This window comes from Tamandua tetradactyla, chromosome 13, assembly GCF_023851605.1.
Source record: "Tamandua tetradactyla isolate mTamTet1 chromosome 13, mTamTet1.pri, whole genome shotgun sequence".
NCBI classification, from domain to species: Eukaryota; Metazoa; Chordata; class Mammalia; order Pilosa; family Myrmecophagidae; genus Tamandua; species Tamandua tetradactyla.
Genome location: NC_135339.1, coordinates 65,734,077 through 65,757,381, shown reverse-complemented (window position 1 = coordinate 65,757,381; position 23,305 = coordinate 65,734,077). Strand labels below are relative to the sequence as shown.

At 45.8% G+C, this 23,305-nt stretch overlaps 1 protein-coding gene across 5 annotated transcripts in view; it reads left to right on the top strand.

Moving 5' to 3' along the window:
- SH3PXD2A (SH3 and PX domains 2A) overlaps nt 1–23,305 on the top strand; it is a 269,266-nt gene that overhangs the window by 68,137 nt on the left and 177,824 nt on the right. For 4 of the 5 annotated variants that reach the window (XM_077125918.1, XM_077125916.1, XM_077125915.1 and 1 more), the window contains exon 2: nt 3,600–3,680. In XM_077125918.1, the coding sequence (XP_076982033.1) occupies nt 3,600–3,680 (81 nt within the window). Of the gene's footprint in view, nt 1–3,599; nt 3,681–17,315; nt 17,396–23,305 lie in introns of all 5 variants that reach the window. The other variant, XM_077125917.1, reaches the window with a different exon arrangement.

The window sequence follows — 23,305 nt, the reverse complement described above, 5'->3', positions numbered from 1 at the left end:
ACAGAGCTGGCTTTCTCAGATGACCTCTGCCCCGTCCCTCTTCCGCTTCACTTGCTCTTTCTCTTTGGTTTATCTCCAGAGTTTTCAGCACGCTGGCAGGGCCAGTTCAGGGAGGCTTGAGAAACTGATGTTAGGGAGGAGTGTGGGCTAGGCTGGAGTTCTGTGTGTATCCATCTTTCATCTAGAGTGATAATCTAGGATGCTTAAAGTTTGGAAGAAAGCCCACGAACCCCCTGCCCAGATGAGGGAAAAGGGCCTGGAGACTGTCCTCATATTTCTGGGTTTATCTGCAGGGAAGTATCTGATGACTTCAAGCTTTTTGTCCAGGGGGTAGGCTGGGAGGCCTTTGGTAAACTCGGTATGTTTGGGAATGAGGGTTCATTCGCTACCCCACCTCCATTCCTCGTGTTCACTCAGGGCTTAAGAAGGGAATTGGGGAGGCATGGTATTAGAAGGGGCAATCCTTTGCCAAATGAAGGAGTGGGGAGATGTGGTCATGTCCTGGCTGTGTGTAGGAGCCAAAATGTAACTGGTGGCTGTGGCTGACCAGGGCCACACCCTGTCACCACTTCTCTAAACATTCGTGGTACTCCTCCAAGAGTTAGACCATCATCTGGCTATTTTTCTGGAAGGCATGTTTTTGGTGTGGGTTCAGGTAAAGGGACAGGCAGAGAGGTGAGGGTTCTCTATGACTTTTCACATAATTTTGAGGAGTAAAGGGGGAAAGGACTTTTCTAAGAAGGGTACACTCAGGCTATGTGCTGGCTGATGTCCTTGACCAGGAATTGGGGACTAAGTTCCCATCCCAGTTGGCCATTAACAGGCTGAGCATGCCTGTCAACAAGCCTCCAGGATCAGGCTCTGCAGCCCTAAAGATGGTGTCCGCTGGGTAGAGGAGGCTCCCCAAGACTGTAAAGAGCCTTGGCTGAGGTCCCACAACCAATGAAGAAAGTCCTGGGAGAGTAATTCAAGTGTGGCTGAACCCTCACCTGGTCATGCTTTGCCTTGGCAAATCAACATTCCAGGCCTTGGGTTCCTTGACTACATGAGAGTGTACTGTGCCCCCCTAGCTGTGAGGAGCTGTGATTAATTCTTCCTGGGAGGCAAAGAAAAGCCTGTAATTCCTAGAGAGGCTGGAGCGTCCTGTTAAGCCTCAGTTAAGTCCTTCCTCTAGGTTGCTGTCTAATGGCCTGGGAGCCAGCTGCAAGCTCTCTCCCCAGAGGGCAAGACTACATGGGGCCTCCCTACCATGCAGCAGCAGCAGCAGCAGCAGCAGCAGCAGCCACCAGAACAAAGGTCAGGGGGCCAGAGAGAGTGCACCTGGTGCGTCCCCAGCATCTGCTCCCCCCGTTCAGCAGGAAGGGGTGACCAGGTGGGGAGGGGAAGATGTTGCAGAATTTAAGAGTCAAGGAGCCTGGGAGTCAGCATCTGGGCAGGATGGGTAATAACCCCTGTGGAAATCCCGGACCATCTCTGCAGCAATCAGGCAAGTTCATTGTATATGAGGATTTCTTCTGCATTGGTCTGGTTTTGTAGCATTCCTAACCCTTGACTTTTTTCTGGGCCCCAAGTTCAGTCTCTTCTTGGTCTCAGGTTCTCAGAGTTGCCTTTACTCCCCATCTTCCACTAAGTAAGGGGTGTACAGACTTTTCAGACAACTCAAATCTTTGTTCATTCCTGATGGAGTAGTTTTATTTAAATCTCTAAACTCCTAATTTGACATATAGGGAGATATTCCAGCGTGGTTAAGAGCATGGGGATTGGACTCAGCTAGACCTGGGTTCAAGTCCTCTACTCCATATTTTACTAGTTGTGTGACCTTGGGAATTTACTTAACTTCTCTGAACCTCAGCTCCTCTTGTATGAAATAGTGGTAAAACTGGGCTGAGGAATAACCTAGCTAGTGTTTACAAATCCTTTACACTGTGCTGGCACGTAGTGACCATTAAGTAAATGGTTTCTACAATTTATTATATGGGACATGCATTAATATAGAATATACAAGCAAGCGTAAATCTGTCTACTTATTATAATACTAGTCAACAGTTCATTTGGAGCTTGCAAGGATGGGAATAACCTTTTACTTTATGTTCTTCCATATCATAAATGCCTCATCTCTGGGTGGCAGGACATGGCCCTTTGTTGCATTTCTGGAGCACAGAGTTCGACAAGGAGCTCTGAGACCTAGAGATAGGAGGGGAGAAGGAATTGGATTTAGGTGTCGTTTCCTTGCTTGCTAATTAAGGATTCAAACACAAACCCTTACCACCCTGCAAGCAAAACCCCATCCAGGACCCTTGGCAAAGTCAGCCAGTCACATGTCAAGGTTATTCCTCTTTGAATATCCCTTCCTTTTCACTGTGGCCCAGACCACTGTCTTCTCTGGCCATTTTGTTCTCCTCACAATGGACCCCCTGGCTCAACTGAACAAGAACCCCTGTGCAGGACCAGAAATCTGAATATTTACAGACTTACGACTCTCCCCCCACTTTTCTGGGGAAGAGGCAGAGGCCTCACCTTCATTTCTCTCCTTAACCATGTACCTGAGATATCATGACAGGTGCCAGAGCAGGGATTCATCACAATTGCCCTGAAGCTGGGTGAGGGGACCTGTCTCTAATTGAGGTCTCTCCCAGAAGGGTGTGTCTTTGGCATGGGTTCAGTTAAAAAGGACAGAAGGAGTGGGAACAGTAAGCCTGATTGTGTGGACAGAGGGTTTTCTCCCCTTCTCCAATGAGAGGTCCCGCCTATCTCCAGGGCACCAGACCAACCTTCCATCAGGATCTGAGGCAGAGGCCCTAAGACCCTGAGCAATCAGTGGGCCCTAAAATGGCTTCATTGTGAGGGCCCCAAAGAGAAAAGTTTGCAAATGGTCCACATGCTAACATATCCCCTAACGTGCCAGAGAGATGGTCGTTTAGAGTAGCAAAATGTCTTCTGAGTGCCTGTTCCATGCCAGACGCTGAGTTCAGACTCAGGAATACTGAGAGGAACACACATCTCTGAAATCTTTATGGTCTCCTGGAGTGATTTCTGAGGCTGAACTGCAACAAAATAATCTGGGGTGGTTTGTTGAAAATATAGATGCACAAGTCCCGTAAACCACGTCTACTTGTGCAGAATTTCCAAGGATGGAGCTGGCGCCAGCATTTTTGGAAGGCCCCCAGTGAAATCTTATTCATTCTGAAGTTTGAGGACCGCTGTCTACTGGAAATAAGCTTTCTTAAACAAAAAATTTTAATGGTCCAATAAAGAATATTCATTGTATGAAATGCATATAAACAAAAAGAAGGAAATTAAAATCACTTGTAAGCCTACCCTTCTAAGGTAATCATCCTTAGATAGCATTTACTTGACTTCCCCTCAAGATAAATATGTATGTATGTGTACATGTATATGTATTTATTTGTACATATTGTATTTATTTACACATAATTGTGTACTCTCCTTCCCCCCCGCCATGATACTTGGACTACCCTGGAGACAGATGAAAAAAAGAATGATCCTGGTTATGGAGCACCCAGAAATATGAAATGATACCAGGTACAGCTTGATGCCCAGCTGTGGTCATGCTCACCTGCTCTTACCTTTCCCCACAGGTATACATCATCAATGTGACCTGGTCCGACTCCACCTCCCAGACCATCTATCGGAGGTACAGCAAGTTCTTTGACCTGCAGGTAAGTTGTCCAAGCTCAGATGGTCCTCGGTTCCACCCAGGTTGCTCTGAGTCTCTGATAGTCTGGCCTTTCATTTCCTCACTAATCCTGAGAGCAACCTGTCAGAACTCTCAGAGTCAGAAGTGTTGGAGCGGATACGGTTGAGGGAAGTTTGACAGTGGAGCTGGGTTCATCTCAGTCTTGGATATTGCAGCAGACACTTAGGGCTTTGTTGGCTTCCTCGGATGATCTTAACAGTCGTGCTTTGTCACCCTCCTTCACCAAGGGGGTAGGAAACCCTGGTGGAGGCGGTAGAAGAAGGGCTGCGGGTGCTGTGTGCATGAGCAGACATGTATCTATAAGCATCCATTGCAGGCAAAGAAAAGCAAACAGAGGAAACTGAAACAGAAAATAAGCACTTGCTTGAACCACAGACACAAACTGGTCATGCCACTGTGTCTGTCTGACCACATAGAGCTCCTGCGTCACTGTTCGTACATGTCCATGGTGTGTGTATGTTTCTAATATACATAGATGTGTTTACACGGGGGATGGATGGTAGCATGGATCCTATAGCCACCTTTGCAGACACTTCCTTTGATGCCAACTACATTAGTTAGGTCTCCTTTGGTTATAATTGACAGCTTTCCTCTCATACCAGCTCAGGCAAAAAGGGAACTTGGTTAAAGGATATACCGGTGAAGTTTATGCAGTCAACCAAATGATTACAAGGACCGTGAGTCAGTGGGCCTCTGCAGCACCCAACACCAGAGGTTGCTCTCTCTCTGTTTTGGCCCTACTTCCCTCTGGGCACTATTTTCAGATTCTGTTACATCATACCCTTTCTCTCATATCTTGAAGAACTGGACTGCCACCAGCCCCCAAATTTTGCATTTGTGGCTCCCAACAGCAGAGAGACTGATTCCCTTTCACTTCTACATTGAAAAATCCCAGGGAAACCTCTAATTGGCCTGTCCTGAGTCAGATGCCCTTTTTGGACAAAGCAGTATAGCCAGGGGTAGACGGTCATATAACACAGATGTGGCCATTAGGTAGCACACACCTTGTATCAGCAGCAGGTACCAGGGAAGGAAGAATCATTGTGATTTGGGCAGCAACCCTTCCTATACCAGGAAAGGAAAGCCAGGGTGTTCTAGGTTCTTCTTCAGGTCTGTGAGCCTGGTTTAGTCCAATAAAAATGCAAAGAAGAGATACCTGTGCCCAGCCTCTCAGAACCAGCGTCCACTGCTTTCTGTGCCAGGCCTTTGGGGTGAGTCATCTCAGAGAGACCAGGCTTGTATGTTTGCTCCCAGTTCCTGATTTTATACCATTGTCCATATTCTTCCTGTGAGAAGAGCCAAAGTGAGCCAGCTAACTATATTAAATATCCTCTCTTAATTCAATAATAAAGGATTGAAAGCCACTCCTTACCCTACTGCCTTCTTCTTTCCCCCTCAATTCCTGTCCACTCTCCTTGGGTCCTTCCAGCATAAACTGGTGGGATTTGCTGATACCCCATCAATGGGTGTAGTGTGCTGGACAGGAAATGATAACTCAGCTGGGGAGATGGAACCCTGAAAGGACCCATTGATGAGCCAAAGAGGGTCCAAAAGCCAGCGGAAACTCCCAAATCAGAACTTTTCTTCTTCCTTTTCCGCTCTGGTCCCCCACCCCCTCCCTAGTTACAGAATCTCACAAGAAAGGAATGCAGCTCCTCCACCTCTCTCTTGCCTGGAGGGCTGACTTCCTGTATGTCAAGAGGCGACACACAATTGTAGAGTGGCCCTAGCCTTGCAATAGCCATGTGCATGGCCCTGGCTTGTCCATGTGGGTCATCATACCTTGTAGATGCAGTCTGGGAAGGGGTTGTGGTGGTTTTCTGAAGTTTAACCTTTAAGCCATGCATGGCATCTTTGTGAACCCATTTTATAGAACTCATACCTGGATGACTTTTCGTAATGTTAATTTTTATTTTACTTATCAGGGTTCCTGGTTTTAATGTGGCAGCTCCTTATAGAGGACATACAAATGGAATGTAAATGTCTCGGTCATTGATGGGCCTCAGCAGTCCGCGTTCTAAGAGGCTGTGTAGGAGAGTGGCTTGGAGCTTGGGTGCTCCTTCGCCTGGGACTGATTACCATCGCTGAAACCATGTCACCCTGGACAGATTAATTAGGCTCAGTTTTTTCATCTGTAGAGTGGAAATTTGAATAGTATCCATCAGATAGGGTTGTTGTGAGGATTAAATGAGCTAATTCGTGTTTTTCCTGATACTTAATTGTATATTGAGTTACCCTGGGATCACCAGGTGATTAGGAAATTGGGCTGGGACAGATGAAGAGGAAGGGGTCTAGGAACTTATTACCTGTGATCATGGTGTTGCTTTTCTGTTTTCTCACTTTGCTTCACTTGGTACTGATGAACTGTTCTGAGTATCCTGTGCCAGAATACTCAGCTGTGTAAGCCACAGGTGCTGCCTCGCTAGAGCTTGCCTTGGGTTGGAGGGAAGTCTACCAGGAGCAGAAGTATGGCATGGAGTGGTGCTCTCGGAACTGTTTTGCAACTACCGTTTTTGGCCATGTCCCACCCTGATACCCTGGAAGTACCATGCCTACTAACTAAGCCTAGGGGAAGATGCTTGTATCAGTTTGCTAAACACTGCTGGAATGCAATATACCAGAAATGGGTTGGCTTTAATAAAGGGATTGTATTAAATTACAAGTTTACAGTTTGAAGGCCATAAAAATGTCCAAGCTAAGGCATCCAGAGAAATATACCTTGACTCAAGAAAGACCAATGGGTCTGGAACACCTCTGTCAGCTTAAAAGGCATGAGGCTGGTACCAGTCTGCTGGTCCTTTGGCTTCTTGTTTCATACCACTTCCTTGGCATCATTTTCTTTCTGCATCTTCAAATATTTAAGTCTGTGTCAGCTCTGAGCTCTCTCCAAAATGTTTCCTGTCTTAAAGGACTGTGGTAAACTAATCAAGACCCATCTCGAATGTGCAGAGTCACATCTTCATCTAATCAAAGACATACCCACAATTGAGTAGGTAAATCTCCATGGAAACACTAATGCAAGATTCCACCCTAAAGAATATTGAATCAGGATTTAAGGACATGGCTTTTTTGGGCTACACAGTGGTTTCAAACTAGCATACTGCCTAACTGGCTTTACCAACTCATGGCTCTGGACCTTCTGGAGGCCACAGACTCCTTGTGAATGTGCTGGAAGCCTCTCCCCAGGAAAAGAGTATCTGAGTTTAATTTTATTGACACACCTGTGGGCCCCTAGTGATTAGCTCCTGAGCTAAACCAATTTCTATTATTAATTATTGATTTACATCTTGTACTGCTCAGGCACCATTCAAGGGTTTATAGATGATATTCAGACAATAACAGTGGACCTGGACATCCCTTTGATAGATCCCTGAGTCCCCACTATCCCATCAGTTGGCTTCCTTTTCTCCAACATAGGTCTCTCATACTTTCTTTCCCTCTCTTATTTCTCCCTCTTCAAATGGTGTCTTGTGCTCTTGGTGGAGGTCTGATTACTCCAAGAAGGGCTTTGGATTCTTGCTTCTTTAGTATAACTGGGGAATCTTGTGCAAAGTGGTACTGCATAGGGGTAGTTGGAGGGGTCTGGAATATGTACAGATTCAGTTTCACTTGAAATAGCACGTGTACCCTCCAGTGTCCATTTCTTCTTCTGTGGGACAAGCCATCCCCTACCTTCCATGCTCCTTAGCCACTGAGAATGGAGAGTCTTGGGCAGCCAGGAAGAATTTGAAGGATGCTCTATTATAGATCTGAATAGAAACCCCAGACTCCTGGCTTTTCCATTTATCTCCACTGCAGATTCTGCATCAATATAGTCCTTTCCCTCCCCGCAACCTGTGTGCAAACTGAGATTCAAAGCAGAACATCCCTATGGGTCCCCATCTTCAAAGCTTCTGCCAGGACCTAACTGCTCTGTAGGTGGGACCCTCAGGAAATCCTTGAGAATGAACACTCTCAGGCACACACCTGGGCAACTGACTCTGAGGAGGAGGCAAACAGGAAGGAGGCCAGAGAAGAAGGTTTGTGCTTGGAAGAGAGTCATTGTCCCTTTGAGGTGGCCCATGGCATTAATAAGTCCCCCGTAGGGTATTTAGAAACTCTATGGGTAACTGTTCATATGGGATTGGACATGGAATTGGAGGAGAGAAACCACAGATAACCTGGTAGTTGCCCTTTCTATGCTTATCTGAAGCCTACGGACTGTACTAAGAAGATTCATTTGTCTCTGTAGCCCCTTCCAGCTCCCCTGAACCACACCCCTCGCTTGTTGCTACTTGCAAGGATTAGGGTGACCAGATAAGTTAAGAGATGCCCAGTTTAGTTTGAATTTCAGATAAACAATGAATAGTATTTTTAGTTTAAGTATGTACTAAATATTGCACTGATTTGAAACTATTGTGTACCTCAGATAAGGTATGTTCTTTTTTTAATTTTTATTAATAAAACCAATTAACATACAATATAAACATTCTTTTTTATAACATAGTTGTATATTCATCATCATGATCATTACTTAGAACATTTGCATCAATTCAGAAAAAGAAATAAAAAGAAAACAGGAAAAAATTCATACATACCATACCCTTTAACCCTCCCTTTCATTGATCACTAGCATTTCATCTACTAAATTTATTTTAACATTTGTTCCCCCTATTATTTATTTATTTTTAATCCATATGTTTTACTCATCTGTCCATAAGGTAGATAAAAGAAGCATCAGACACAAGATTTTCACAATCACACAGTCACATTGTGAAAGCTATGTCATTATACAGTCATCTTCAAGAAACATGGCTACTGAACACGGCTCTGCATTTTCAGACAGTTCCTTTCAGCCTCTCTGTTATGCCTTAACTAAAAAGGTGATATGTATTTAATGCATAAGAATAACCTCCAGGATAACCTCCTGACTCTGTTTGGAATCTCTCAGCCATTGACACTTTATTTTGTCGCATTTCACTCTTCCCCATTTTGGTCGAGAAGGTTTTCTCAATCCCTTGGTGCTGAGTCCCAGCTCATGCTAGGATTTCTGTCCCACGTGGCCAGGAAGGTCCACATCCCTGGGAGTCATATCTCACATAGAGAGGGGGAGGGCAGTGAGTTTGCTTGTCAGTGTTGGCTCAGAGAGAGAGGCCACATCTAAACAACAAAAGAGGTTCTCTTGGGGGTGACTCTTAGGCCTAATTTTAAGTAGGTTTAGCCTATCCTTAGCAGGGTTAAGTTTCATATGAACAAACCCCAAGACTGGGGACTCAGCCTATTGCTTTGGTGGTCCCCACTACTTGTGATAATATCAAGAACTCTCCACTTGGAGAAGTTGAATTTTCCCCCTTTCTCACCATTTCCCAAAGGGGACTTTGAAAATACTTTTTTATTCACTGTTCAAATCCTTCTGTAATTTATCGAGGCATCACTCTGGACAAACCTACAACATCTCATGCCCTACTCAAGGTTCCATGTACTTATGATGTTCAGTTAAGCTGTCCACATAAGTTATATTAGGAAATGCACTAATCAAAATATAAATTTTGTACCAATTAAACATTTTTTGCTTTAGTCTCACACATAAGTCAAAGTTTTAAAATATTAACTACCATCTATTTTCAACACCCTGCATTACTGACGTTCCTTTGTTCTTCCTCATGCAAAACATTTTTAAATTTGTGCATTTAGTCACTATCATTATATACTCTAGGCATTCCTAGATTATACCATCTCAGTCTTTATCGTATATCTTTCCTTCTGATTTCATTTTTGCCCCCAGCCCTCCTCCCTCTAACATTCTCACATTCAGCTTCATTCAGTGTTCTAACATTATTGTATTGCAGTTAGGTAGTATTATGCTATCCATTTCTGAATTTTTATTATCAGTCCCATTGCACAAACTGTATCCCTTCAGTTCAGGATAGCTAAAAGTATCCTGAGAAAGAAAAATGCAGTCAGAGGTCTCACGCTACCTGACAAGGCATATTACGAACTACAGTGGTCAAAACAGCATGGTTCTGGCATAAAGATAGATAATCTGACCAATGGAATCAAATAGAGGGCTCAGATGTAGACCCTCTCATCTATGGACAATTGATCTTTGATAAGGCAGTCAAGCCAGCTCACATGGGACAGAATAGTCTCTTCAGTAAATGGTGCCTAGAGAACTGGATATCTACATGCAAAAAGAACGAAAGAGGATCCATATCTCACACCCTATACAAAAATTCACTCAAAATGGATCAAAGACCTAAACATTAGATCTAGGACCATAAAACTGTTAGGAGAAAATGTAGGGAAATATCTTATAAATCTTATAATAGGAGGTGATTTCCTAGACCTTACACCCAAAGCACAAGCATTGAAGAAAGAAAGAAATGGGAATTGCTCAAAATTAAACACTTTTGTGCATCAAAGAGCTTTGTCAAGAAAGTAAAAAGACAGCCTACATAATGGAAGACAATATTTGGAAATGATATATCAGATAAAGGTCTAGTATCCAGAATATATAAAGAGATTATTCAACTCAACAACAAAAAGACAGACAACCCAATTACAATATGGGCAGAAGACTTGAACACACACTTCTCAGAAGAGGAAATACACATGGCCAAAAGGCACATGAAAAGATGCTCAACTTCCCTGGCTATTAGAGAAATGCAAATCAAAACCACAATGAGATATCACCTTACACCCACCAGAATGGCCATTATCAATAAAAACAGAAAACGACAAGTGCTGGAGAGGATGTGGAGAAAGAGGCACACTTATCCACTGTTGGTGTGAATGTCAAATGGTACAACCACTGTGGAAGGCAGTTTGGCATTTCCTCAGGAAGCTAAGTATAGAATTACCATTGCTAGGTATCTACTCAGAGGACATGAGGGCAAGGACACAAATGGACATTTGCAGACCAATGTTTATAGCAGCATTATTTACAATTGCCAAAAGATGGAAACAGCCCAAATGTCCATCAACAGATGAGTGGCTAAACAAGCTGTAGTATATACATACGATGGAATATTATGCGACTATAAGACAGAATAAAGTTATAAGGTATGTAACAACATGGATGGACCTTAAGGACATTATGCTAAATGAGATTAGCCAAAAACAAAAGGACAAATACTGTATGGTCTCACTGATAAGAACTAACATTAATGAATGAACTTGGAGAATTTCAGTTAAGAGCAGAGGTCATCAGGAGATAGAAATAGGGTAGATATTGGATAATTAGAAAAGATACGTTCTTTAATCCTGATTCAGTATTGCTGGGTGGCATCTTTTTTGATTAAGTTGTTTCCATGGAGATGTGGCCCACCCAGTTGTGGGCCTTTTGATTAGTTGGTTGCCAGGGAAATTTCTCTACCTATTGAAGGTGGGGTCACTTACTGGGGTCCTTTAAAAGGGAGCCATTTTGGGAAAAGTTTCCGAGCTGACACAGACAAGAGATGTTTGGAGATGCAGAAAAAAAATGACCCTGGGGAAGCCATTTGAAATGAAAAGCAAGGAGAAGAAGCTAGCAGACTCTGCCATTTGCTGTCCCAGCTGACAGAGAAATCCCAAACGTCATTGGCGTTTGACTTGAGTCAAAGTATCTTTCTCTGAATGACTTAGTTTGGACATTTTTATGACCTAGATCTGTAAACTTGTAACATTAATACATTCCCATTATACAAGCCAACCCATTTCTAGTATATTGCATTCTAGCAGCATTTAACAAACTAATAAAGATTTATTTATACAAAATTATTTGTTGCTTATCTGAAATTCAAATTTAACTGGGCCTCCTGTATTTTTAATTGCTAAATCTGGCAACCCTACCCTGGCTGTGAGTGTGTGAGTGGTAAGGATGAAAATATGTAATTAAAGAATCCAACTTGGCTGAGGGTAAGAGTCGATGGTCCTGTGCCTCTTTCAATATTTGCATTTTTGCAGAGCAGAACTGGCACAGGATGAGGAATACAAAATTGAGAAGAACAAAATCCCTCCCTTCCAGGAGTCTGTAACTAATGGGGAAAGTAAACTTTTAGGCAATTAAGTCTGTTATGAATGAAATAAATACTAGACGTGCTATGGGATGAAGAGGGAGGAAAGAACATTCTTCTTGGGTGGAATAAACAAAGAAGATGCCCATATAGTTGTTGTTTGTTTTTTAACTTTTTTTATTGTATAGTATAACATATATACAAAGCGAAGAAATAAAAAAACAATAATTTTCAAAGCAATCTTCAACGTGTAGTTATAGGATGGTATAGTGTTTTTTCTTTTTTTGCATGGGCAGGCACCGGGAATCAAACCTGAGTCTCCAGCATGGCAGGTGAGAACTCTGCCATTGAGCCACCTCACACCACCGTATATAGTTTTCATTGTGACAGTAGCCTAAGTGAAATAGTACTTCCTACCCCATTTGGGGAAATTCGGTTTTTTGGTTTTTTTTTCAAGTAATAGTTGTTGGGGTGAAGTGTGTTTGTTCATTCATTTGTTCCTTCCTTCCTTCTCTCCATCCATCCATCCATCCATCATCAATCCATCAAATGAGTGCCTACCTTCTTCTTTGTCTCAAGTAATATGTCAAGCTCTGGGGATGCACTGGTAGGCAAAAAGCAGATCTGGTTCCTGCTATCATGGAGCTTAGAGCTTCATGAGGGAAGACAGATTTTAATTTATTTTAAAAAAAGGCAAACTCAAGATTTTATACTGTTCTAAATGCTGCAAAGAAAGCATAACACATTATTGGGAAAATTTATTCTCTGAAATCAGGGCAGACTTCCTCAAAGAAGTAAGTTTTATCTAATGGTTCAATGAGTTATTTTATCTTATTTTAATTTTGAGATCAGAAATTCTTTATCATTCTAATGACAGCAAAAGACCCTCTCCCAAGGCAAATGCACGGAAGCACGACATACATTTCTAATAAACTTTCAGTCATTCACAGCCCCTGAAATCTATCTGTGGTCACCAGGATTACATCCTCTGCTCTGCCCCAGGCCTTCTTCTCTCCCCAGACCTTCTGCCTTGAACCTTTAGACCTGGCAGCTCTTCCTGCTTTGTACGTAAGTGCTGCATATTGAACCCAGCCTCTCTTCCTACCAGTGGGAAATGCTTGGAATGAAGGCTTTAGAGCTGTGCTGTCTAATAGGGTAACCACTAGCCACATGCGGCTATTTACATTTAAATTAATTTAAATGAAAAGTTCAGTTTCTCATTGCACTAGCGACATTGTAAGTGCTCAGTAGCGAAAGTGCCTAGTAGCTACATATTGAGCAGCATAGGTGTACAACAGAGCCATCATCACACAAAGATCTTTAGACAGTCTGGGGCTGGAATACATAAGAGGCTTGATCAGGCTCTGTGCCCACCCCAAATGCTCTGCCACCCTCCCAAGTCCCCTACCCCCTGCTCCGTTGCCTTCCACAATCATTTAGGGTGCCAGGAGGAAGAGGGAGACTATGTTCCAGCTTGATCTACCCCATCGCTGCAGCATTTCAAGTTAACAGTGATTCCAAACACCCTTTCTAGAAACCTGGTCAGTTTCCGTAGAGGGCTCCTAACTACATTTCAGATATCAGGTTGGGAACAAGGAAGAGATGAGGCCCTTGGTCTCCATGTAGAAATTGATTTCTTCCAAAAATAACCTGCCACTCAGCCCCTTGTTTCCTGGTCAGGATGAGGCCCGACGGAGAAGCCTTTTGGCCTATAAAGGGGCCGGGTTGCTTGGGGGTGCAGTTAAGGGGAGGAGGAAGGAGGTGAAGGGCTGTGGAGAACCTTCAGTTTCCTTCTTATTGGAGGCTGGACCACATATCCAGCCTCTGCAAATTTCCTTGCCTGACTCCTTCACTGTTAAGTGTCTCCACTACAGCCTGGCCTTCGCCAAGGAAGGACCGGAAAGCTCTCTAAAGCCCTGACTTCATGGGGTTGTTTCACAACCTGACCTACAAGGTGCTGCATTACAGTAACTATTCTGCAAGCAGAGGCTCCAAGCCAAGGTGCAGCTGGCCTTTTGCTCTGACCCGCAGCCAGTCGGTATGCAGAGCCAGTATTTGATCAGAGCCAGGAAAGGTACTTCTGCCTACCCCGTGCCACTTGGAAGGTAGCGCTGAGAGAGGTGTTCAAGTTCACTCATTTGCTGTAGAGGACTTAACCTTTTTTGAAGAGCTTTTATTTTCCTTCCTTATTCATCTCTTCAGACTCCTCACCCACTTACCTCTACCCAGGGTTACACTCCCCAGCTCACAAATAGCCAGGCTAATGATGGATGAACAAAACTATCCCTGAATCATCAATATATGTGTAGTAGGGAATAGATGTGTAGTGCTGGGGCGGGGTGTTTTATGGTGTAGTTTAAGGAGATTTATAGGCTCAGTGCAGGTTTAAAATAGAAGAATTCTTGTTCCAAAAAAAAGTCCTTCACCTTGTAGGTGAAGAACTGTGTAAATGTTCCTGTTCACTAAATTTGTATGAGCTTTGGTTCAGTTTGATGTCCTGAGGCAGCATCAACGGAGTGACTGTGTCCATCTGTGAGTAGAAGAGGAAGGATGTGTCCTCCTGCAGGCACTCTGTTTTAATCAAGGAGAGAAGCTCTGTATTGACCCTCAGCTAAAGGCAAGGGGACCAGAGCTTAGGAAATTAAGCTTTGCTAAATTCTAAGAATGATTTTGTACCTAGAATTCCAGAGAGTTTTGGTGCCCTCTGCACAGCATGGTGGTTCTAGCAGTGCAGTGAGCTGTGGGTTGTAGTGATTGCTCTCGCCTCCTGGACACAGGAGAACCTTGGTCTTGACTGAGGTCAGTCATCTGGCCCAGGAAGGCACAGAGAGCCCCAGATTGTTTGCCATGGCGAAATGGGAACAACAGGAGGATTGCTAAGTAAATTGTGCATACCATTTAGTACAACGGTTAGAGCAAGTGATTGAGCTAAATTTAATTCCATAGATGGATCTACAAGAAATGTTAATGAATGAACAAGACAAGTGTCAAAACAGTATTTACAGTCTGATTGCAATTATGCAACAATGCAACAATTAGATATATGTGTTGCTGGTACACATATAACATATGTATGTAAATATATATTTTTCTAATTTAGAAGGATGTGCTCCAAATTGATAACACAGTCATCTCTGGTGCAGGATTAGGGGGCAGGAGCTTGGTCAAAGGGGAACCTTTACCTTATCTGTAATATTTTTTTTTAAAAAGGAGAAAGTATTCATGTATTCTTTCCAAAATTAAAGAATAATAAAGACATACCTAGAAGGCAAGGTAGGAAAAGTGGGAAGTTTAAAATAAATAATGCCTCTCATAATCATTATACTAAAAGAAAAATAATTAAGAAGATCTAATGAGAGAAAGAAAGTGAAAATAATTATTAAAATCACATTATCTCCAATTTCTAGATCATTTCTAGATCATTTCTATGGAATGTGACTGGTTAGATCTCATTACCACACCCCAGGACCTATTCAAATTATCTTGTCAAACTGGAATCTTATATTCAAATATTGCTTAAACCATATGCACTGTGAATTGGGGCAAGAAGCACTTGGGTGGTAGATCTCTTGTTGTGTGGAAACCATCGTAAGAGCCGTGTGGCTGTGGAGCACAGTGGTTAAGGGTTTGTATTCCAGGGCCAGGATGGGTGTGTTCCAAGGCCCCCAGCTCCAGCATTTACTGACTGTATAATCTTTGATTTAACCTCTCTGCCTCAGTTTTCTCATCTTTATAATGAGAATATTAAAAATATCTGCTTCATAGGGTAATTGTAAGAATGAAAGGAGGCCTTAGAATAGTGACTGCCAGAGACTCCAGAAGGGGAAGCTGAAATCTCAGCAGTTAGGCTCTGAGAATCTTAACTCCAAGAGAAAGCAACTGGAGATGCCCACTCCACCTGGAAGCAGAGGTTTCTCTCTTCCTCTGCCAGGTTAATATAAACTTCATTTTCACCAGACAGCACCATCTGCTTCTGGGCAGGAGAGGCAGATAGTGGTGTTAAGGGTTTCCCAGATAAATAGCAAAGCCATACACCTCTAAAGTTTAATTACTAGCCCAGCATCCTCCCAGCAACACAATGAGGAAAATACTGTTTTAAAAAAAAAAGATAATTACAGGTCAACAGCTTTTCCTTGCTCCTGGAAAGAGATATCTTTCAGATACCTGATGGGACACAGAGAGATCCCTGTGGGGATTCCAGGGCTCCTCGGAATTCCATGACTGGCTTCCCTTCCCCCTCAGAGCTGGCCCTGGCTCCAGCACTTCCTTTCATCTTGCTGCCATGGTCTGAGGGTGAACTCCAGCTTCCTCCTGGTGTCTCTCACAATTTCCCTTTTGGCAGGTCCTGCAGAGAGTGTTTGGGGAGGGGCTGTGGGGTGTCCATTCTTCAGGAGGCATAGGGAAGAGGAAGGTCTGGGAGAAATGATACTGTGAGCAAGCTCAGGGTGGGATCTTGGTTTCTGGCTGGCACTGGGAAAAGTTGGGTTTGATTTTTCCCTTCCAAGGAGAAGGAGTTTGCAAATGTGCGGTGATCCCTTCTGGTGCCATTTCCACAATCCTGTGATGTGCTTGGGGCCTTGTAGGTCTGGAGTGATTCCAGACCTGGCTCTGAACAGATGGAGGAAGGTGGCCGCGGGGACATAATATCTGGGGAGGGTCTCTGCACCACTGTGTGTACAGGGAAATAAGACCCAGAGGAGTGAGCACTGGCCCTGAGAACTACCCACTTTGGGCCCTGCAGTGAGAAGGACTTGGTACCAAGCACAGCCTCTGGATACAGTGGGAGGAGAGGACTTGCCCGAAGCAGCCACAGGGTTGAGGGATACAGGCCACCTAGCAGGTGTGAGGCAAGCTAGTCTTTTCCTGGACAGATGAAGTTCTCGGTCTGTAAGCACTTTTTTGGTCACCTGTGTGCATTGGACATTGGCCTGTAGGTGATCCAGGCACCTGCCTCTCAGGCCTGAGGGATTTAGTGATACCCAGTCCGTAACAGACATAAGGCCCTATGAAAAACAGACCCTCATTTGGAGAGGCTATCTCCTTCCCATAGCCCTCTGCTGGTCCCTCAGCCTAACCTAGAGCCAGGATGGGATTTTCACACACTAGATAAGCTCTTTTTGTAGACATTGGAGAAAATTTTAGGAGATGCTAGAAAGTCCTTGAGTATTAGACCTTGGCACTGCCTATTGGCTTCTGGGCGAAGTCTTGTAGGGTGGGCCCTGTGGGGCTATGGGTTGCCTATTCCCCCAACCAATGACTGTCCTGAAAGGCTGATGAAAATGTTTCTTTATGGGGGAGAAATCAGCTATGTACAAATATCACAATGTGGGAAGTATGTACTGGCCAACCAGCATTAACCCTGGGACTCAGGGGTGGAACCGTAAAGTTCTCTCAGGAATGTAAGTATCCAGCACACATGCTGCCATTTTCCAATCTAATGCCATAACAGATATCATTAATTGATGATGACACTTCCAATTCCATGCCTATAACAGACTTGTTAATCAATCCAAAGAACAAAAATATGTTATCCTCAGGCAGTTACTACCAATCCATTGATGATGGACCTTGTGGTGAAAGTGGTTGGCTGTCCTCACATCTGGTCCATTTCCTTTATTTGACAGATGAGGAAATGAAGCCCCAGGAGGGCAGTGACTTGTCCAGAATTATACAGCCAGTGAGTGACAGGAGGACTAGAACTCAGGTACTCTAACTTCTAGTTTATTCTTCTCTGAAATTCTAACCTCCCACTCAGAAGTGCAGGTTCTAATTTTGGCTGAGGAGGGCAGAAAGCTCCTGGTGCTTCAACAATATGCAAGAGAGAGGTTGCCTGTATAAAGAACAGAGTACTCCTGTAGTAGGTGGTCAGCAGCTCTTCCACTGTATCAGGTTCTCAGCCCACACCTCCTGCCCACCACCCTCCTTTCATGCCTTGTTGTTGAATAATAAACCCCAGCTCTGCCAGGGCCAGTGTCTGAGTCAGGTCACACCCACCTGCATGTCTGCTCGGAGCTGCACACCTTGTTTTCCTCGTGTAAGGGTGCCACATCAGGGTGTGTTTAGGTGTCACGTCAGGGAGGCCCTGGAGTGCAGTTACCACTTCTGTCACTTCCCTCTTCCTGATCCCAGACCCGAAGGCCCAATGTAGAAAACTTAGCTCTGCACCCGCTGGGCCTCCACCTCCTCTTCTTTGGATAACTAACAGGAAAGTTGGGCACAAAGTGTATGGAGGGACAGTGTCTCCCTCCAACCCAGAGGATAAAGGGAAGGAAGCTCTTTGGTGGCAACCAGGTGAGTTCTTTATGTGTATGTGAATGTGTATGTGTGTGTGTGTGTGTGTATATGTAAACACTGGGAAGCCTTCAGCCATGACCAAGTCACTCCCTGCCTGCAGGAGGGAATTTCAAGTCAATCCTGGTACCTCTTGAAAAGTACCAGCTACGTGCCTAGCACTGTTTGGTACTGGGGACCTGGAGGGGAAAAGTCAGGATTGTCCTTGATGAAGGAGCCAGGCTGACAACCTTGGCCCGAGTCTGAGCCATCAGTTGGTAGGGAAACAGGGCAGGGCAGAATGCACAGAATAGATGCTGTCACTGGCTGTACTATCCCTTTAAGCCTCCATGCTGTGGGCATCTCACCTATCTTATTGAGACAGCTCACCTGTCTGGGATCCAGAAGCTTGGAATCCCAGTCCTCCCACCCCCTGCTGACAATGGCAATAGTTGTTTTACTTTTGACTCTTATGGAACTAGGCATGTGAGATAGTCAGGGTGAGCTGTGGGAGCCTGGGCGCCTGAGTTGTGGGCTTGTTTGAGGGAAGACAGAGTTTGTGCATCCCTTCTGGAGGTGACTTACCATCAACAGGGAGGCCAGGAGATGCTGGCTACAATGAGCTCCCTCATCAGCTAGATCTCAGCCCCAAGGTGACTTTAGAGGCTAAGATCCCAAGCTCCAGTCAATTAATGCTCTGGTGCTGTCCAGGAGACAGGCCCTCAATACCTACTAGGATTTGGCTCCCACTGCCAAGGAGGGAGCATTTATCTGGTGTTTGGCAGAACAAAGTGGCCGGTTCAGCTTTCGAGCTCTGTGCTGTCGGGGTCTGGGGAGGAAGCTAGGAATGGGAGTCTGGGGGTTGTTCCTGTGGCCAAATAGACCATATTCAGATATACCTTTAAAAACACACACACGTACACACAAATAGAAAGCAGTCCTTGTACAGGTTGAAGTTGGCGTGCCAGCAGAGAGGGTGGTTCTGCTGCGTGACAAGCTGGCCATTCTTCCCGCCAAGACAGTGCCTGACCTGTGTCTCCTGAGGACATCTGGTGAAGGCCAGCCTGTCTCACTCCCCGAGGGAGTTCTTGTCTCTAGATTTCAGGGCTCTGCTCCTTGTTTTGGAACTTTTGGAAGAGGAATCTGCAGTAGAAGAGTGAAGGGAAACCTCTCTGCATAAGCCCTTGGCATAGGGGCCGCACCCATTCCTCCTCAGTCCAACAGTGCAGTGGGGAGGGGATAAAGACATGGATTGGCTAGGTGCATAGAACAGGCAGGAGTGGCCATGGCCAAGAAATGGGGGGAATCCCAGACTTGAGAGAAAGGGGGAAAGGTGGCTGTAGGGCAGACCCAGGACCTTTTTAGGGTACCCAGAGCACTGTGAAATTCCAATCACAGAAGTGTCATGTTCCTAGTGGGTAGGAGCAGGGACTTTAGCCTCCTGTTGATCTGGGTTCCATCTCCTGAATCTGACTGTCCAGAGCCTCCTGTCCAGAGGAGTTTGAACAGATTTTCTAACTACTCCCAGTGCGGAGCTGGGTTTGAGATCTGGCAATCTATAATGAAGAGAAGCCCTCTTGGGTCTAGTGGGCAACTCAGAGCAGGGCTCCCTGTCCCTGTCCCATCAGCTAGTGGCACCTGCAGGTAGGCATCAGTCCTGCTCTGCTGGGTCCAAGCCCTTGGACCAGCCTGGAACCTGGAGGTCAAGAGCCACCCTCATATCTGTACTTTCTCTTTAGCTCAGACAGATTTAAAAGGAAGGAAAGAGTCCAGGGACAAACCTTGACCTCTTCCCCTAGAAGCAGGGAAGGCTGATAGGTGGGATTTGGGATGGGAGCAATGGTGGTCCTACCAGGTCCTCAGTATGATGCCACATACCTATTGTGTGCCAGGCACTGTCCCAGGTCCTCTCTGTGAACTGTGCCTGCACTGTGCTCAGCCCATTCTGTGCTGGAGGTGCCATCATTCTCCCCTGCTTTTAAAGAGATGAGAGAATTGAAGTCATATAATGTGCCAAGGTTACTCCACAGCTGACAGGTGGAGTAAGCAGGGTGCAGACTGGGCTGTCTGGCTTTGAAACCCACTTGCTAAATTAAACCTTTCCACTTTACTCAGTCACTTTGAGGTGGCCCCTATATGGCCCAAGCACCTCAGAGGGCGTGGTGGGGAGGGTCCTCTCTCACTTTCCAACCTTATTTCTCTCTCTGTATCTCCCTTAGGGTCTCTGGGCCTATCTGAGCCTGACTCTAGGCATGGCTTCTTGTCCCTGTCATCTCCTGGAGCTTCTCACGTTAGCCTTTCTGGAAGCTTTTTCTCTCACTCTGGTTCTGTCTTTGCCAGTCTGTGGGTCTCTTTCATCTGGATTGCTCCCTCCAGGATGCTGGTACAGGAGTCTGTGAGAAGGGCCCGACTCTGGCCTGCATGGGGGTCTCTGATGGAAATAAGCCTGGGGCTTGGCCAGTCAGCACTCTTGAAAGCAAATGCCCCTTCTGTGGCAGGCATGTGCCTCTTAACCTTTTGCATCGCAGAATTGGGATCCCCAGAGTGGCTCACTGTAGGATCAGATGACAGCCTTGGCCATCCTGGTGAGGAGGCCCCCCAGCCTCTGAAGAGCACCCACAATGCCAGCCATTGACTCACTCCCCCTCCCAAAGAAGAGGTAGTTGTTTTCTCCCTGGTGGGAACCCCCCGATGGCAGGGGGCTGGCAGTGCTCTCAGGGTAAGGCCCATCACCAAGACTACCCCAGAAAGGTCTGTGGTAGACCTGGGGTGTGGAGGGGAAATCCCCAGGCTGGTTCCTCCCCTCCCTTCTCCTCTGGCTACCCAGAGGGTCCCTGGGGTCTCCGCAGTCCTGCTCCACAGTTTGTCCCTCCCAGGCTCGATGTTTCTCTGGGGCCATACCTCTCAACCCCACCCCCCATCCCACTCCCAGCTGTCCCTGCTAGAAATAGCTGAGCAGCAGGCATTTGCCCAGAAAAGGAGCTGTTGTAACAGGGTCAGGCTGGCCCCAAAATACCCCACCGGCTGTCAGCAATCTGGCTCACACCAGGCTTCAAGAGTAGACCTGGAGTAGGACTTTGTTCTTCCTTGGGCCTGTCTCATCAGGGGGCAACCTTCCCTTGCCCAAGCCTCTGCCATCAACTTGAGGGTGGAGGGTAAGCACCTGACCACATTGTTCAAGTACCTGCTAAAGGCAAGTCACTGTGTTCAGGGTGGTGCTGATAGGGTGGAGATGGATGGAACATCAGCTGCCCTGCAAGCTGACTTCCCAGCCAAGAGGAGACACTGAGGCGACTGACCTGGTTAGGCGTTGCCACTCAGAACCCACTCACATGTCTCCACCTGAGCATGTTGCATACTGGCTCCTTGTCTAGACCGCTCTCCTCCTCCTCCTCTTCCTCTTCTTCCTCCTCCTCCTCCTCCTCCTCCTTCTCCTTCTCCTTTCCCCTCCTCCTTTCAACTCTCTCTCAGCCACTGCACACTATTTCATCTCATCTCATCCAGCAAATCGGTCCTCTTACCCTAGGCCAGGCCCTCCTATTTCCTCACTTGTACCAATGCTGCAGTACTCTTGCCAGGACTTCCCAGCACTGTTCCAGGCCCCTTCCAGCTGCTTCTCTGCACTGCAGCCAGTCAACTTTGCTTTCCTATTATTAATTTTTCATCATGAAAAATTTCAACCATACAAAAATTTTGGACCCACCTCCCAGATTTAACAAATGTTTACATTTTGCCACATCTGCTTTAGAAATAAAACAGCGCAGGAACCTTAAGACTCTCAGGGCCTGCTAGGGCTGCCAGGAGACCTTTTATTGAGAAGGTAGAACTGGAGGTGAGTGGCTAGGGTTTAGGTAGCCAAGACGGTGGGAATAAAGGTGTGGAGGTAACTGCCGTGGACATGCATGAAGGTCAGTGCTTTTCAGATTCTCTAGTCTCCAGGTCTGGGGCTGGGCAGGATGAGCCTGAAAAGGGAGGCAGACTCTTAGGCAGGAGCCTCAGCTCTCCTTAAGCAAACATCACTTTCTTCTTCTGCCTCTCTTCCTAGGTGGGCAGCTGCTCATGTTTATAAGGTTGCAGAGAGGAACCATCTTCTGGGTCACCAACAGGGCTGCCACCTGGAGAAGTTGCCTACAGCTGGGTGCTGGGGTGGGCTGGAGGACACCAAGCTCTGCAGTGGGGATATTTCCTATTGTATTTTCTGGTTTCCTGCAGGAGTCAAATTTCCCTCCCAGGAAAGCCTCATTAAATGGGGCTGGCAGCTGAGCCTGGGAAGCTGGAGGTTGGTCCTTGGTGGCTCTCCTCCCTGCTTGGGCTGCTTTACAAGGCTTCCTCTGACAACTCTGCAGAGTTTTGCTTTTTGCTTTGGCACTTTTCTCTTTTTCCATCTGGGCTACACTTTTCTTCTCCCCTGCCTCCAATGTAAAGTAACAACAGGAATCCCTTGGCTTAAGGAGCCTCCAGAAAGCAGACATTGTAGAAGACTCCTGCAGGTTGAATGAGTGACCTTAGTGAACAGAGGTAAGGCCATCACATGATGCCCAGTGTCATCCCATAATGCCACCAGACCAGCTCAGGGTGTGTGGGCTTCCTGCGTCAGCTGCTGAGAGCCCCTGAGGTGCCAAGACCAGTCATTTCTGTTTCCATATCCAACCCAACAGCAAGTCAGCACAGCCTGTGAGATCTCCCTCAAATCAGCCCAGATCGTCCCTCTTTTTCTCCTTCTCTTCTACCCCCACCCTGGACCAGCCCCACATTATTTCTTATCTGGGAAATTCAGTTTCCTTAGGGTTCTCTCCTCTCTTTCACTCATTGTTGCCTCCCCTAGAATCCAGCCTTTCCACTACACTCAGAGAAAACACCTATCAGATCATACCACACCCTGCTGATAAACTTTCTGAAAGACTTCCTATCTTTTTAGGATGAACTTTAATGCCCTTGTATTACCCCGAGGCCCAGTGTGATTGGGCCCCTGCCTGCCCCTCCAGACTCATCTCCTGCTACCCTCTCTCCCCACAGTAGCTCACTGGCTTTGTTCCTCATTATTCCAAGCATGATGCCACCTTGAGGCCTTTGCCTTTGCCAGTCCCTCTGCCTGGGACTCTCTTCCCCGAGACATTTAAGTAGCCAATTCTCCTGGGCTCTTAGGCCTCAGCTCTCGTGGCACCTTGACCACTTCCTCAGAGGCCCTCTAGCCTGTCACTGTCACATTTCATTGTCTTCAAAGCATGAACCACAATCCACTGTTATCTTATTTACCTATTTGTTTACTTGTTTACTCTTCCTATCCTCCCATGAAAATGTGAGCTGTAGGGGAGTGGGAACATTACCTGTCGCAGTCTCTTCT